The sequence below is a fragment of the Phragmites australis genome, chromosome 1, assembly GCF_958298935.1.
Source record: "Phragmites australis chromosome 1, lpPhrAust1.1, whole genome shotgun sequence".
In the NCBI taxonomy this organism is placed as follows: Eukaryota; Viridiplantae; Streptophyta; class Magnoliopsida; order Poales; family Poaceae; genus Phragmites; species Phragmites australis.
In genome coordinates, this window is record NC_084921.1 from 17,529,874 (window position 1) to 17,547,390 (window position 17,517).

Here is a 17,517-nt window from a genome sequence, read left to right on the forward strand (position 1 = left end):
AGGGATGGAAGGAGAAGCTTAATTCTAAGGCCGATAAAGAAATTTTAAATAAACTGTGGCACAAACGATTCCGACATGTGCAATTGCATGCTTCGATCTAAAGAACAGCTTTTGCGATCAAGTAGTTCGATGATATGCCGTTATTGATGGAGTCAACAGGAGAAGGATAAAATGCACCGGTTATCTTGGGCGAAATTGATGCAGCCAAAAAAGAATGGTGGTTTGGGCTTTCGGGACCTGCAGACATTCAATGTGGCAATGCTAGAAAAACAGGGCTGGAGCCTAATCGAATCACCTTATTCCTTATGTGCACATGTATTACACGCAAAATATTATCCCCACGGCAACGTTCTTCAAGAGCAAGGTCTGCAGTGTTTTGAAGGGGATCAATCATCTTAAAAAAGGGATCATCTGCGCGTTGGAAATGGGGAGATGGTTAACATATGGAGTGATCCATGCCTCCCGTTTCCTCCACCAAAAATCCCCAAATCCCTAAAATCCCTCCTGAATCCTCTTCGCCCACCCTTTCCATCGCCCAGATCCAGCCATCCTTAGCGCAAAGACCCCTTTTTTTCCCCTACTACCATCCATCCTCAGCCAGCCCCCATCTCTACCTTTGCAGTTCCATCCACATCCTGCTCGTTTCGGCCTTTTGATCACCAGTTTCAAGGAAAGGCTCCTCAAGGAGGCGGATCTACCCCCTATCCCCGATCTGATGGCGTGCAGATGTGCGGAGCTGATTTACCGCGTTGTCGCAGTTACGCCGATATGGCTAAACACCGGAGCTCCCTCCTTGGCGCTTCCGGTCATGGCTTCCAGGTGCCCTCTCGTCCAGAGAGCAATGGGGGTGCTCCTGCACGCCTGAACAACGAGGCTAGGGATGGGGTCGTCTTGTTAAATCCCTTCTTCCCGATACATGGTTTCTGCTCTGGTTCGGCGGACGCGCAACAAATCAATGCTGAGATGCAATCCAACATTAGAGGAGTGAGTGCTCCTCCCTCGAGCCTAGCTACAGCGCCAATCAGGTCTGAGTTGTCCACTCCGCCGCGAGGAAAGGCATTTACAGCGGATCGACTAGCTCACCAACTTCGCAACGGCAAGGGGGAGCAGTTCACTCAATGCAGGCAGAAGCACGAAGGGGCAAGGCGCCCCTCAGGCTCCCAGACCTCACTCCAAAAGTCCCAGATCTCATCTCAGCATAGCCAGAAGCTTCTTGATGACATGGTTGCGAGTTCGCAGCACTGTGGTACGGTGATGTCAGAGCGTTGGGCTCGAGATTCAGTATTCGCTACGGAGGATTGGAGTTGGTGAAGCCGAAGTACTGGTGGCGGAAGGTACCTGCGCATTCATGGCCCTCCTCTGCTAGCGTTTCCACCATTACGCCGAAACAACGTCTCAAATCGACAGTGTACTTAAGAAGACTGCAAGGAAAGTGCTTCAATTACCTGGCTCCGGATCACAAGGTTGCTGACTGTGGAGACCCAACAAAGTGTTGGCACTGCAACCATTTTGGCCATCGCTCCAGTGAGTGCAGTTTGAAGCATCACAAGCCACACCACCAACCCTCCACTCCCCGTCTCCACTCAAATCAGCCTCTGCAACCTTTGCAAAACCATCGGCAACAACCAGCAGTTCGCAGTACTCCAGCTGACACTCCCTCCCTCTCGCCTGTCCGTCGATCCCCCTCCCCCCACCTCTGTTGCTGCGATGGCTTGTTTCCCTGGTGACCCAGCAGCTCGACCACTGAAGAGTTTACAGCAGTTGCGGCCACAGGCAACATCGAGCGAAGGAAGGAGTTGCTCCTAGATAGGGCTGCTGTTTGCTGGCTGGAGGGAGCCCGGCCATAGACAAACCCTTACATCCTGTCCGATGCGTTGATGATGGAATTTGGTGTCGTGGTCCACGAGTGCCAATTGGTTAAGCACCAACCGGAGGACTTCCTGATCATCTTTGGCAGTAGACAGACCAGAGACGCTGTCGTCAATGCTCATCGGCTGCCCTACCGCGGTCGTGAGTTTCGCTTCATGGCGTGAAATGAAAGAAGATTTGCTGAATCGACCAGCTAGGGGTTCCATGTTCGCTTGAGAATCAAGGGTCTTCCAGCTCAATCATGGTTTGAGGAGGTTGCGGCACTAGTCATTGGGAGACATTGCGCTATACACTATGTTGAGGAGTAGTCAGGAGGAGAGAGCGCATGCGTACCTATGACCTTTGCGTACCTATGACCTTTGGGCCTGGTGCAGCAACCCTGAACTCATCCCAAATATTGTCTGGATGACCATTCCTGAGGCTGACCGTGAGCTGCCACCTATCTCCATTCCTCTGCCTCAAGTTGAAATCGTTATGACAGACCTTCAGATGTCAAAAGAGGGCAATCTTACAGACTCTTCATCCATTTGGAAATCATCCAAGACTTGGCTTTTCTCACCGACAAACCCTCGATCCTCGCCATAGCAATAGGAGATGGGAGTGCATCTTGGATTGGCAGTACGTGATTCCGGATGGTGGTGTGCAGGCTAACCACATCCCCCACCGGCCCTGACACCGTGACGAGGGTGGCCGCCGGGACCGTGATGGATATGTAGATGAAGATCGACATCGCCACAGCCCATGCGGACACCTCAGCCCTATCGTGATGAGGGCAGCGCTGTCCAGGGTAGGGTGCAGCGTGGACGTTACGAGCACCGCAGGGATGGCGCTGTACTGCCACTGTCTTCTTCACCGCCGAGAAGTCCAGTTAGTCATCAACACCAGGGCGTCCAGAAGCGGATGTGGCGCAAGAAGGTTTCCTTCGTGTCGCCGATCGCCACGATCTGCACACCACGTCGCCAGTCACTTCTTACTCACCCAGAAGGTGATGTGCTGCTGCTTCATCCCCGCTCCAACACGGTGTCAAGCTCGGCTCTCCCTGTCTATGATCCCATGCTTGATTAATTGGCATCTAGCTCCTTTTTGACATCTCAGCTTTTCAACCCTCCCAAGGCAGGCTTCCCCACCCCTGCGGTCATTGACGAGATCTTGGCGGATGCTGGTGGGACGTCCAACATCTCCATCATTCAAGGAGTGGAGGAAGAGGAACATGAGGAGCAACAAATCTGCGTGTCGTTTCCGAGTTCGCATCTAGTGGAACTTCAACAACCACCCATCATGGCGACGCGCGAGGCCCACGAGCTCATGGCCGAGACTGAACTGGAAGGCACGAGCTCACAATTGATCTCCTCTATTAGGGAGACGGAGAATGACGCCATGACAACACTGGAGGTGGCCCGACACGTCAACTCTAAGGTACAACCTTTGCAAGAATTTGTTGATTCAATAACAATGGCACCTCCTCCACCCCTGTTCTCGGAGCCCATAAATTCAAGTCCTACTTTGCGTGAAAAGGCACAACACACACCGATTACGCCAAGATGCAGTGTCATAGTTGCAAACAATTTTTCACAAGGCAAAACAACTAAACAGCTTGCACAAGAGGTTTTGGCCAAGGAGCTGGTTGAACTCTCACCACCCAATACGACTAACAAGAGTTCAATTGATCGTTACTTGCAGCACTTCGAGCAGCCTCTGAGCAAGGAAGCGATGGAGGTCATCTCCATGTTGGTGGACAAGGGGAGTCATCTGAAGTTTAACAAATCCAAGAAGGTGGCTCCCTCGGAGATGGCCACGGCTTGATGGGAAGGTCATCAGCAGAAACAAGTAGCTTCGTTTTGGTTTGTCATGTTTACCTGTAACCGTGTTATGAGCACCTATGTAGTTTCTACCGTGTGTAGTTCTCCTTCGGAGTCCAGTAGTAGTTGTTTGTGTTCTCTGTGTCAAGATCTACGCACCTACAGGGCCTCAGCTAGTGTTGTTGTGGTAGCGATAATCAGTAGTAGAAGGCCTTCTGTCTTCCTGCTGATCTACAAGAAGAGGAGCGGGAAACTCTGGATCCTAACTTTGCCCAGGCCTATGCATTTCTTCCATCTTTGGGGGCCAGTGTTGGCATCCTCCTTGCTTGCTTAGCAAACCACTTCTCCCTTGGCAACATCACCACAACAGAACACACCATTTCGACAAACATAACTATGCTCAATGATAATATCACATGGTCAATTACCACGGTGTATGGACCTCAAACATACACCTCAAACAGATGAGCAGAAATTGGCTTTCCTTGAAGACCTAAAAAAGATCAAGCAACATATATGTAATGAGTGGTTTATAATAGGTGATTTCAATCTTATTTACAAAACTGAAGATAAAAACAATGGTAGGCTAAATCAGCGTTTGATGGGAGATTTAAGCGGACTATTGATGAGCTCCAAATCAGAGAGCTGCCACTAAAGGGTAGATGTTTCACATGGAGCAATGAACAAGAAAGGCCAACGCTGACCCACATTGACAGATGTTTCGTCACAACAGACTGGGACCTCTTGTTCCCTCGATCAGGCCTCCATGCAGTCTCTTCGATGGCCTCTGATCACTGTGCGCTAGTGGTCCACGGTGAGGAAGCTGGAGCCAAATATAAGCTGGAGCCAAATATTCAGGCTTTCATTTCGAATCCTACTGGATCAAAATGCCGAATTTCTTGGAGACTGTCCAACAAGCCTAGGACCAGCTGATAAATATTGTTAATTTGTTGCTACATTTTTGGGTCAGGCTCAACAGAACAGCAGATGCGCTGAAGATTTGGGCACGTAGATCGATCGGAAACACCAGGCTTTGCCTGGCAATCGCGAACAAAGTCTTCTTCAGACTTGATGTGGCCCAAGAACAACGTGCACTGTCTCCGGATGAAAGGATTTTAGACGGCAGCTGATAAAGAAAGTGTTGGGTCTTTCTTCGATTGAATGTTCCCGGCCAAGACAACATTCAAGAATGACATGGATCCGGAAAAGGGGACACAAACTCTAATTTTTTTCAAATTAGAGAAAATTCACGTCAAAGGAAACATTTCATCCAAACATTACAGATAGAAGAGGGAACGGTTATAAATGCCGAACAGAAGGAGGCGAACCCCTAAAGTATTTCAAAGGTCAATTGTGCACCAAAAATCAGAGAGAACTTTGCCGTCGTTGGGAGCAGTTGGGCTATCAAACGACCGATCTCTCCGAGCTTGAGTAGCCATTCATGGAGAAGGAAATTGGGCAAACTATAAAAAGCATGCCAAATGAGAAATCACCAGGCCCTGATGGTTTTATTGGGATCTTTTACAAGGCTGTCTGGAACATCATAAGAGATGATGCCGTAGAAGCAGTTAAGTGTTTTCATAGTTTGAATTCCCCGGACCTGGCTCTCATGAATGAGGCTAATATCCGGTTGTTGCCGAAAAAGGGAGAAGCTTTGAAGGTAGTGGACTACCGACAATTAGCTTGATCACTAGTGTCTTTAAGATTATCACAAAGCTTCTAGCAAATTGTTTGGGAAAAAGACCAAAAAAGCCAGCCTTATTCATCAAGCTTGATGTCTCAAAGGCTTTTGACTCCATAAATTGGCCTTACCTTATTATGGTGATGCATGCTATAGGTTTCGGCCAAAGATAGAGGGATTGTATTTTCGAGCTCCTAAGGACATCCTCATCTAGAATCTTTCTCAATGGTCAACCAGGGCAACGAATTTGGCATGCCAAGGGCCTTCTTCAAGGGGATCCTCTCTCGCCGATGCTCTTTATCATTGCAATTGACCCCCTTCAGCACTTGATAGAGCTAGCAGCACATGAAAACATCATCAAGCCGGTGCTGCCATGAGGGGCAAGCATGAGATGCTCTTTATATGCACATGACGCGGTTATTTTTGTGAAATCGTATACTTCTGACCTCATAGCTCTTAGCACAATCCTTTTGGTGTTCGAGAGATGCTCTAGTTTGGCAACAAACATACAGAAAACTAAAATTTACCCAATTCATTATGAGGATGTGAAAGTAGAGAACTTATTGCAAAATTTCCCAGGTAAGATAGGTGACTTCCCTTGCCGCTACTTGGGACTGCTGTTGCACACAAGAAGACTAAGGAAATCAGATATCTAACTGGTTATTGACAAAATAGGGAGCAGGCTGTCGGGATGGAAGGGCAAGTTTCTATCCTTGGCGGGCAAAGAGACGCTTGTTAAGACGGTGATGTCCTCGCAGCCAAACTATTTCCTCGACATGTTTCCTCTTCAAAAATGGCTTGCAAAAAAGATTAACCGCATTAGAAGAGCGTTCCTTTGGAGAGGCGAGGAACCAAAAAAGTTCACAGGAGGGCACTGCCTGGTAAACTGGGACACAATATGTATGCCAAAGAGCCTAGGAGGGCTAGGCTTTTTGGAACTACAGAGATTCGCCCGCACACTGCGCCTTAGATGGCTCTGGTACGATTGAAAAGAGGAGGAAAGACCTTGGACTAACTTGCATATTCCATGAGATCAAGCGGACCAAGATCTCTTTAGTGCATCAACGCTAGTGACCCTTGGAGATGGCACGAAAGCACAATTTTGGCAATCTAGCTGGATCCACAGTCAAGTGCCAAAGAATATTGCACCGAGTATATATGCAAAGTCCAGCAGAAAGAAACAACATGTCTGTAAGGCGCTCCCAAATCACAAATGGATGAATTGGATTGTCCCAATTGAAACTCAACTAGAGCTTGACCAACTGGTGCTTCTCTGGGAAACTTTGCAAGACCAGAGCATCACTGAAGGCTCCCAGGACACCATCATTTGGAACTGGATTGAAAACGGTGAGTATTCTACAAAAAGCGCATATCAAATACAATTCCAAGGAAAGTTCAGAAGGCACAACATGACAAACATTTGGAGAGCAAAAGCGGAACCCAAATGCAAATCCTTTTCATGGATCCTCCTTCACAACAAGATCCTAACAAGGGACAATTTGGCCAAGCGTGGATGGGACGATACTCTGACTTGCCGTTTGTGTGACCAGGAGGACGAGATGGCCACTCACTTGTGTAAGGATTGCCCTTTCACTAAACAAACTTGGCAGATGATCAACACTTAGTTCGAGTTAGAGCATCTTTCTCAGATGGCCTCCTTCCAAACAATTCAAGCATGGTGGCACCATTCCAACAAGCAGGTTGACCAAGAGCATAGAAGAGAGTTCAATGGCATTGTCATCTATTTTTGGTGGCACATATGGAAGGAGGGTAATAGAAGAGTTTTCCAAAATCAGTCGATGCTTGCACGAAGAGTTGCCTCTCTAATCAAAGATGCCGTAGACGAAATGAGAGCTGCGTGGAGGGATCAAGCAGTAGAGTCAACCTTTGTGTAACTTTGCCTATGTAGTAGGAGCCGAGTAGTCTTTTGTTTTTTCTGGTCTTCCGGTGTTGTGCGTTGCTGTTTTTTGCCTCGGGTTTCTGCTCTGTTGTTCCAAACCTGATAGGCGAGTGTGTCGTAGTTTACTGCATCGTTTCGATTTTGTTTTGACTCTTTTTTTCTTATGATCTATGAAAAAATCAGCAGAACTCCTGCTGTCATTTAAAAAAAAAATTCTGCTGCACCATGTTAGTGAGCTGATCAGTCCGGTCAGTGCAAGGTGGGATGATGAACTGGTGAAGCAAATTTCCAATCCGCAGGATGCCGAAACTATTCTATCGGTTCCACTCCGAGATGACAAGGAAGACTTTATCGCATGGCACTTTGACCCAAAAGGAATTTTCAGTGTCAAGTCCGCGTATAAAACTATAAATTATGCATTGATAGCAATGCTAATCCACAGCGCCCGAGTGCAATGGGATCTGACTTTCCTTGGCAAAAAATCTGGGAACTTAATTGTCCAAACAAAGTTAGGAGTTTTGTCCGGAGATTAGCACATAATAGTTTGCCTATGTGGAGGAAGATAAATTCACCAGGCATTGAGCTTGATACGCTGTCCCATATGTTCCAGATTGGATGAGGATGGGGGACCTTCTCAAGTGCAAGTTCGCCCGATCAGCTACAATTGGAGGAACATCGCTTGGCAATGGTTGCCCTGCAATCTCCGAAAGAAAATTTGATCCATGCTTGGAGTCTGCCAGAGGAAACTCAACTCAAAATTATTGTTACCTTTTGGATGATCTAGACTGAACGAAACGGTGTGTAAGCAGGGGAACAAACCAAACCTCATGGCCAGGTCTGATTTTCAGATTCTAAGGTACTGTAGTATGATTGTGATTTTGATGATTAATGATAACATAGTCAATGAGACTAATATGTTTGTCAAGAATATATGTTAATAAATCTTATAGATGCAATAAATAAAGAAACCACTGCAGTCGGAACAAAGTTGGACTGAATTTGAGAAATCTCAGGAAGATTTGCCTCACCGGATAGTCTGGTGCTTTAGGTATTGAACTCATCGGAGCATATTTGACAAAAAGGGAGAGTAACCTGAAGTCCTCACCGGAAGATCCGATTATTAGAGAAGATAGACATCAGAGTATTTTATCCAGAGAAGGTTGCAGCTATTGAAGTTGAAGATCAAAACACCGGATGGTTCGGTGATCAATGTGTTGCAGACACCGGATAATGAACAATGCAAAGAGGTAGAACAAAGTTCAACGCACCGGATGGTCTGGTGATGAAGGCTATACACAACAGAGCATTATTTTCAGACAAGATTGCATTGGCTCGGTTGGCTGAAGTCAACTCACCGGATAGTTCGGTGATGAAGTGATGTTCACTGATGCTTTCACCGGAGTAATTTACACAGAGAAGAAGGAAAGACTCAGATGACTTAGGTAAACTCACCGGATAGTCCGGTGATAGAGATGAAGTATACACCATAGTGTCCAGTGTTCACAGAGATTTGAGTGGAGTTTCAACGGCTAGTTTGTGAGAGTGCACTCACCGGATGATCCGATGTTACTACTATTATTCTCACTGGATTATCCTGTGTTAACAACTTTTCTGAGTTATTGGGTTAACGGCTAATGCACGAGTTTGAGGCTATAAATACACTTTCACTCAGTCATTTGAAGGTATGGCATTCTACTGGAGTCTAGAGAAAGCCCATACACACGTGAGAAGACATTTAAGCCATCAAAGTGTTTAATGTGATTACCCAAGATGATTAAGCATAAGATTAGTGAGTGATTAGTGTTTATAGGTCTAGAGAGAGTGTTGCTAGGTGATTACTGCCTAGAGAGTGGATCAAGGCACCTTGTATCAAGTGGTACACCGACACCTTGAAGTCTTGGTAACTTGCCGACAAGCTTGTTGACCCTCTGACTTGGTGTGGAGCGGCGGCAAGGCTATTGTGTGGGGGACACGAAGATCTTTGCCTTAGTGGCTCAAACTTCGAAGTGATCACGACGGTGAAGAACCGGAAGAGGGCTTAATGGTGAGACCTTGCCTTGTTAGCTTGATGGCTCATCCGGGTGAAGGCCTTGTCTTTGTGACTTGGTGGCTCAAGAGCCGTGACCGGGTGCCGACCGAGAGAATATCCTTGGTGGAGCTTCAACGTAAACTAGGGGTGGTATTCATACTATCGATACCATGAGATAAAAATCCCTAGTGCCGAGTTTGCTCTCTCTACCTCATTTATGTTTCTGTATTTACATTATTGCAATTTACCTTCTTAGATAGGTTGCAAGCGTGTTGATCGGTAGAGTAGACATACTAGATAAACCTAGAGCACATATAGATAGAAATTGATATATGTTTATCTTATGTAGTTTTTGAAGTTGAAATCTTTCTAAGTATCTTAATTCACCCCTTTTAAGACGTCGTTGATCCCTTCAGACACACTTCGAGTTTTGTTTTCAGAAACCACAAGTGCAACAGGTAGCTTCAGTGAAGACATGGCAGCGTCCTGGAGAACGATTCCTAAAAAGTAACGTGGATGGTTCTTTCCAAGACCAAAGAAATGAAGGAGGGTGGGGATTTATCATCCGTGATCATCATGGGTAGCAGGAGGTTTACAGCATGTTAATGATGCACTGCAGGCAGAAACTGAAGCTTGTTTACAGGCACCCCTCTTTGCCACTGATACCGGTATGACAAGTGTTGACGTGAAAAAGTGTCACGTCAAACACTAAGCATCTTGTGTACAAAATAAACTGAAACTTTCAACTCAGACCAGATATTCCGATCGGGACGATCGGAAATTTTGATCAACAGTACCCGACAAGCAGTATATGGGAAATCCCAGTCATAGCGCCGCACCGTTGGGCCTTTATCATCACCCATGCTCAGGAGGGACCCGTTAGAGCGTAGATGACCGACAACTTATCCTTGGTCATCGAGATCAAGAACGGAGAGCAATGGAGATTGAAAAAGATAACTAGGGCAAAAATAAAAGGATAAAAACGAGAGAAAAGTAAATTGTATTTGTTCGATTAGATATTGGATGATCTCAATTAGCCATGTCCCTTTATATTTATAGGGAGGGATTGTCTTACTCCGTCTTAAGTCGTGATCTAGAAAACACATTTCAAATCCGACTCAATATGTTTCCAAAATCCCGAGCTGATTCGAATTGGAAGTTCCAATTCCTCGATTGAATGTTCCAATCTTATTGGAGAATCCAATTTTCCTAAACATTGGAAGTTCCGATATGGCTGGAATGTCCAATTTTTTATACTATGGGGTTCTCAGGTTGGACAAAAATAATTAACTGAATGTTCCGATCCTTTAATCAGATGTTCTGATATGACCAGAAGGTCCAAAATTTCAAAACATCGACCTCTTAGTTTGGATTAAATATGTAACCGGATGTTCCAATGATAGCATCGGATGTTCCGATGTGCTGAAACTTCCAACTCCGAGACTGAACGCCAAATGTTCTAGTGAGGAAAAAATTCTAAATACCAGAATAATTTCCAAGAGCTCCAAAACTATCAGTAAAAACGCTTTGAACTCACTAGATGGTCCGGTGCTTTTGCCGGAGACCTTATGAGACCAATTTCCAAAGAATCTCTGCAAATCATCACACTAACCTATTCTACGCATAGAATATTCTGGCAATCACACAACCTTAACACCGAAATATCCGATGTTCATTAAAAAACTTAGTCGTGCCATTTTTATCATCAAGAACGAGAATCGAACTTGAGACAGATGCGAGTAATCTGAAGAATGCAATTGCTAGCTCTACTCTTCCTCTCCTCTAAAACCCTAACACACACTCTCAAATAACTGGCTCAAGAGGCTAGCACAACCCCCTCTCTCTATTTATAGGCCATGGGAGCTTTCTTGATCCCTAAGTTTCCTTGTTCCTTTCCTGCCCCTTCTTCCAATACACTCCTATATACCACCGAGGACATTTTCGTTTGACTATTTCCTTATCCATCGAACGGCCATGACGCTTTCATGACTTAGATTCATCTCGTCGCAAGCTTCACAATGATGCAACGTGCACTCCTCCTTCCCATGGTTTTGAGGCCAAATCGTGAAACCGCCTCGCACACTTCTCAAAGCGTGACTCACCATCACTTGCTTATACCTTAAGCAAGCCTCACAATGTCAACACGTGTACTCCGTCTTGCGATCTCAAATGCTGGCAAATCTCTCCCACTCCTGATCCCTTGGGCCGTCTTGTTACTTGCACCTTCATCCCTTTTGCTTGGCTTTGTCAACATGCCGTCTTCATCCGTCTTATACTTTGTTTGATCTCAGTGTACAGCTAAGATCACCCTTGACTCCACTTGACCTTCTTGATTGTCCGGCACCAAGCACCTCGTTTGGTCCCGATCATCCCGTCATCGACCACCAAGTTGCATCCATCACCTACACATGATAAGATAAGCACACACGTTTCTCCGATTCTGTCTCTAACTAGTCATAATAAAAATTGTTGTAGAGATGCTCATCTCAGAAAAATCATGAACATCGGATGATCTGATGAACACTGGATGATCCTGTGTACACTCTTTCTGAGTACCGGACCGTCCGGTGTGTGTAATCCCATCTTCCATAGCACGAATGCAAAAACTCTAGAAAACACTATGGTAAAACCTCCGGTGTACACACGGACCATCCAGCGTGTACAAAAGCTCTTTCTCCATTGAGCCAAGGGAAAACTTCTAGAAAATATTTCGATGAAACATTTGGTGTGCACAACCGCTCATCATCGAACCATCTGGCATTCCACTTCATTATGGCACCAAGAAACCTATGTCCTGGAAAATGGTCCGATGTTTGCACCTACTTAATATCGGACTGCCGGTGTTCACACCTACTTGACACCAGACCATCTGGTGAGGTCATCAATTTTCTCTTCTGAGTCAATATCCTTTGGCATGATTTTCTTTTGAACACCAGACCACCAGTGTGTATAATTTCTCCAACACTGGATCATCCGGTGTGTACATTTTTCCTGGCTCAGAAATAGAAAATGCCAACTCCCATTTCTGTCCAAAACAGGCTAGTCATAATCATAATCATAATCATGCATTGTAATACATAGACATGCTCATGAAAACCAAACTCAACTCAACATAAACATTGTTAATAACTTATCATAAGTAAAACAAAGCACATTTTCACTTGGTTTCTCAGGCATGGTCATTTTTTCTTCCTCTTCTTCTTTGTTTGGGCCTGGCCTTTGCCGTAGTCTAGTCTGCCAGCCAGCTTCGATCTAGATCTGGAACCTCCCTAAAGGCATTGCCATTGTCAGACCATGATCTTAGGTTCCCTGTGCCTCGTGTATAAGTCTCTATATTAGTAGCTGATACACATATATTAAAATAGACTAGCATCATAGTCATTTTTTAATTAATATTATATTACAACATAAAGGTCTACCAATAAGGTCTTAATCCATAGGATTCATTACATCCATGGTGAACGCCAGGAAAACAATAATGAAAACTAAAATAATAACCCAATGCCATATAGAACTTGGGCACGAACGTAGCCTCAGCATACTACTCACCATCTCCATCTTCATTGAAGTTGAACTCAAGCTCATCAGAAAAGCAAGCAAGATTGAGTACAGAAAGTACTTAGCAAGTCCTAATACTACCCAAGAAGTTGATAGATGCTTAAGGGATCAACAAGGGTTAAAGCTATAAGGCATAGCTTTGAGTATAAAGCAGGTTTTTAATGTAGATGATTAAATGTGATATCTAGTTAAAAACATGAAACTATTAACTCGAGCTTTTAAGTCATAATTCAAGGTTTTGACCCTAGGAGAAACTATTCCATTCCGCGCATTTTCCATCATTAAGGCTAGTGGACACACAGTACGAACTAGACTATGACTCATAGCCGTCACTCACCAAAGCATGGCCCACAGCTGACAAACTCATCTATCAAGGATTACTCAAACTCCAAGTCTAACCAAGGTGTGTCCAAGCTTCACATTCTATGATCACAGACATGGTTATTCGAATAGATTAACGCTGTGCAGAGGTGCACAAAATTTCCCACAATATATGCTCAACTACAACCGTTGCAAGTGGTGGGGCGGATATAATGAGTCTCAACACCTATCCTTCTTCACCAGAATTCAACCTAAGGAATGCCCTAGGGGCTTATGACTTTGTTTCATTACATAGTAGTTTCCAACCGGACCTCAAGCACCACATAGGTCACTTGAGTCCTCTCCTAGTCTTCTACTACTCTTAGCCCACTAGGTGGTTAACCGGTTAGGTAACAAAGGTGAGATCCAAGCCCTTTACCGTAATTAGGGACATGTGGTTGCAATAGGGTGGCTAAGTATGAATGCATAGTGATTCAGTCCTTATATGGGTAGGACAAGCATCTTCCATAGCAACGAATACCACAAAGATATACTTGTTACTAAGGCACCCTCCCCAGAGCACTACCTTACTCACCCTCACTAAAATGTGTTTTCAATATTTTCACCACACCATACCATCTTTCCATACATGCACCAACAAGCTCCACATTTCATTCCACACATTTACAGTGAAAGATAATAAATATCTATCGTGTGTGATCATCTTTGAAGAGAGGAGTAACCTTTCTAAGCATACTACTCCCTCCAGTCCAAAATAAGTGTCAATTTCGACATCAACACGGTCCACAATATACAACTTTGACTACTACTTTTTATTATATATATTAATAAAACATAGCAAAAGTATACTATTATGAAAATACTTTTTGAGATAAATCTACCCATATCATTTCCAAGTATCCAAACTCAATACACAAGAAGTAATTTGTAGCCAAAGTTAGAAACAATTGACTACATGCAAACCAAAATGACACTTATTTTTGACTGGAGGGTGTAGTTGGCAAGGTATCATCCAACATTATTATAGCTAATGCTGGAAGTAAACTAGGGCTATCATAGAACATGGTAAATAAGTCTTCAAGACATGGCATAGCAAGTTAGATTATAACTAACATAAGTATTTGAAATAAAGCTAGTATAAGGCATGCAATAGTATACCATGTATTAAGTTTGATGTTTTAGTTTATGAAACTTAGGTCCAACATGGTCAAGGAATTAATACTTGTCCTCTTGAAGGTCTTCCTTTTTCCTACCTTGTAGTCTAGGTCTTCGGGTTCCTTCAGAAACTATTCTTCTTATACAAAGTGCAATTTATGACAATCAGTAGACATATACTAAGAAAGAGCCAAACAACACCAAACGGAACACCAAATGAAATATAACAATTACCAAACTAGAACAAGGAGATAGATCATGATTTTAGATAAATTTAGGTAAAAGAATTGCTGAAATCGGAGTTGAAGTTATGGCCTCTGGAATATCGATTGGAAAATTAAATAAACAAAAAAATAGGAAGGAATATTCCTAGAATATTCCCTAGATTTAATTTAATTCAAGAAAGATTGGAAAATGATGTTACCTAGACATGTGGGACTAGGTCAAAGGGTCAACAATCAATGTGGGTTGACTGATAGTGGGTCCCATCAATGAGTCAAAGTCAATGGTAAAAGTTGACTGACAGCTGGGCCTTACCGACTGGTCAAGTCAACTGTTAGAGTTTACTGACAGGTGGGTCCCACTAACTAGGTTAATGTGGGCTGGGTTGGATCAAGTTGATATTGGACTAGGTCAATTAGGTTGGAAGTCCATGATAAAATATTTTAGTCTGGCCTATTGATTTGCTTTTGGCTCGTTCGACTAAGGATCCATGGACCAACGAAATTCTAGCTGAAAGGCAAGCCCAAAAGTGAGCTGATCCCATGATTGGCCTGCTGACCAGTTGATAATATTTTGGTGGATTGATTTCATGGCTTGTGGACCGAGGGATTCATAGAGATCGGTCTATGGTGAGTCGTCTTTGTGGACCATGGTGTTGACTCAGCATGAGTCCGAAAATAAAGTGCAAACCATTTCAAGGTGCATCCAATGTGGTGGATAGGTGGCTGACATGTAGTGACTGGAGATGTTTTCAGTACTAGAACAGTGGTTCCACGGTGGCACAGAGGGTGGAGCTCATCGGAACAACGTAAACGTATTAGGGATCATCAAGGTCTGCATGTTTGGGTTCTACCGAAGGAGGCAAATGGGAATCCTTGTCGCCAAAAGATGGCCAGGGTGGCGACGAAGGCTTGCCGAAGGTTGGGTGATAGTTAATGAGAAGAGTAAAACATGATGGGAGGCTTTTCTATAGGCTTCTTACTACTGGGGGGGGGGTACTGCGTGCGTCACTGAAGGTTGCCAAAGTGTTGGCTCGTCCATTGCGGCTCTCTGAACGGTGGAGAAAAAAGGCGGCAGATAGTGTGCCATGGTGCTATGATCATGTAGGCCCAGAGGGACTCAAGGAAGGTTGAGGGGGTGGCTGCTGTGCTTGTCGGGTGCTGAGCTAGGTCAGTGAAGGTGCCAGTGGCAAGGAAGAAGATCGATGGCGACAGTCTTCTCGGACTCTAGCTCCGATCAATCCTTGGTGCTCTCTGAGCTGCATGAAGGGCCAAATTGTGAGAGAAAAGCATGTGGAGTCAAATAGTAAAGAGAGGGGTGATCATTGCTTGCTGGCAGTGGTGAATTTGCACGGTGGCCAGAATTTGGGGAGGAACAAAGGAGAAGGAGAGGTGGTGGTGGTGGTGCGGTAGCCAAGTGTGAAATGGGGAGAGGAGGAGAACAGGACGAAGGTGGTTCCATTTATAGGGGAGAAAGGTGAGCTAGGGTTTGGAGGGCGCGGGCTCGAGCACAACAATATCATCACGGGCAGACACTCAGTTTGAATCAATGAGCCCCAAGATTGTGTGGTAGTAGTGTTGGTTAGGGCATGATAGGGTGGAGACCGAGGTGTCCATGGATGGGTAGGCACATGAGCGATGGGTCATCGGCCATAGCCATCTTAAGGCCTAGTGCCTCTATTTTTTGGGGTAGCGAGAAGAAGTTGCAGGATATGATATGGGGGCTGGCACATTGGTGAGAAGAAAAAGGAAAGCTTACTCGGGCGATACACCTTCGCTTTGATGGATTCATGTGCGTGGTTGGGCTTTGGTGGACTGAAGCGGCATGACGCTTTACCCCTGTTTGGATAGGCTTAAAAGCATTTTCCCTAAAAAAAAGCTAGAAGCTATCCAAGCGGCTGGCTTTTGGCCCTGGCTTATGGTGGCTTTTGGCTGGCTGAGGAAGCAGTTGTAGCTAAAATGAATTAAAAGCTGAGAAGCAGGCTGGGATGAGTTTTTCTGGCTTTTGGTGTGCTAAGAAGCTAAAACTTTATTGTAAAAGACAACAACTAAATTCAATAGACACAACCACTGCCTCAGCTAGCTAGAAGCTCTGAAACCACAACCTATCCAAACGGGGCCTTAGTAGACTTGGGTGGCTGGCCCAGTGTGGCATGGGGTGACGGGTTCTAGTGGGTGGCACGAGACGACGCTGTAGTAAACTATCAATACAAAAGGAAAAAGTCCATTTTAGCTCTTTCAACTCTTGCTTCAATCCGATTTTGCCCACTCAATTAGAAAACCAGTTACACAGTCTCCCATAACAATTAAAATCATTTATTTTTCCTCCCTGAACGGGTTTGGACAGTGGTTTTATTCGATGTGGCTCACACATGGCAGTGAGACTCACATGTCATATGACATCTCGTAACACGTGGCATGGGAGGTGCCATGGGGCCATGCAGCGGCTGAAGCAGGGGAGGCTCTGTGGGGTAGGGCTCAGCTGGAGCTAGACGACAGCGCACGTGCGGGCGGGCGTGTAAGGAGGAGGCGTCGCCGATTCTACACCGGAGCTGGGGGAAGGCGCAGAGGTCGATGCAGTGGCCCTCGGTGAGTTTGGCCACGTCTGTGCAACAGTGGGTACTGGAGGGGATGACTACATAAAACTGTTGTGGGGCGGTGCCAGTGGGACGACACAGTGAGCTCACAGGCTCAAACGACTATTTGTGGGCAACATGCTCGGCTGCACGGTGAGGCAGAAGATGTCGGCGAGTTTGCGGGCTCACACCTTACGCAAAGGAGCACCTACGGCTTGACAGGGCAGCCGACCAAGCTCGAGGCCAATGTGATAGCCGACCTGAATGTTGAGGTCTGCGCTACATGGCCCCACGTCGCCTCCTCACGCACACCATGTTGACCGCTGATGACGCTGCACATCAGATTGTGCTGGCTGCAACCACCGGCGTCTTGAGCTTGAGATTGATCGAGGGCGTTGAGGAGGACCC

The 17,517-nt window shown here is 45.3% G+C and overlaps 1 protein-coding gene across 1 annotated transcript; it reads left to right on the forward strand.

Moving 5' to 3' along the window:
- Positions 1-353: 353 nt before the first annotated feature.
- On the forward strand, positions 354-3,909 carry LOC133911737 (uncharacterized). The gene is made up of 3 exons (XM_062354121.1): positions 354-2,854; positions 2,987-3,285; positions 3,550-3,909. The coding sequence occupies exons 1-3, from the start codon at positions 2,611-2,613 to the stop codon at positions 3,670-3,672; spliced, it is 666 nt and encodes a 221-aa protein (XP_062210105.1). The 5' UTR covers positions 354-2,610; the 3' UTR covers positions 3,673-3,909.
- Positions 3,910-17,517: the final 13,608 nt, after the last annotated feature.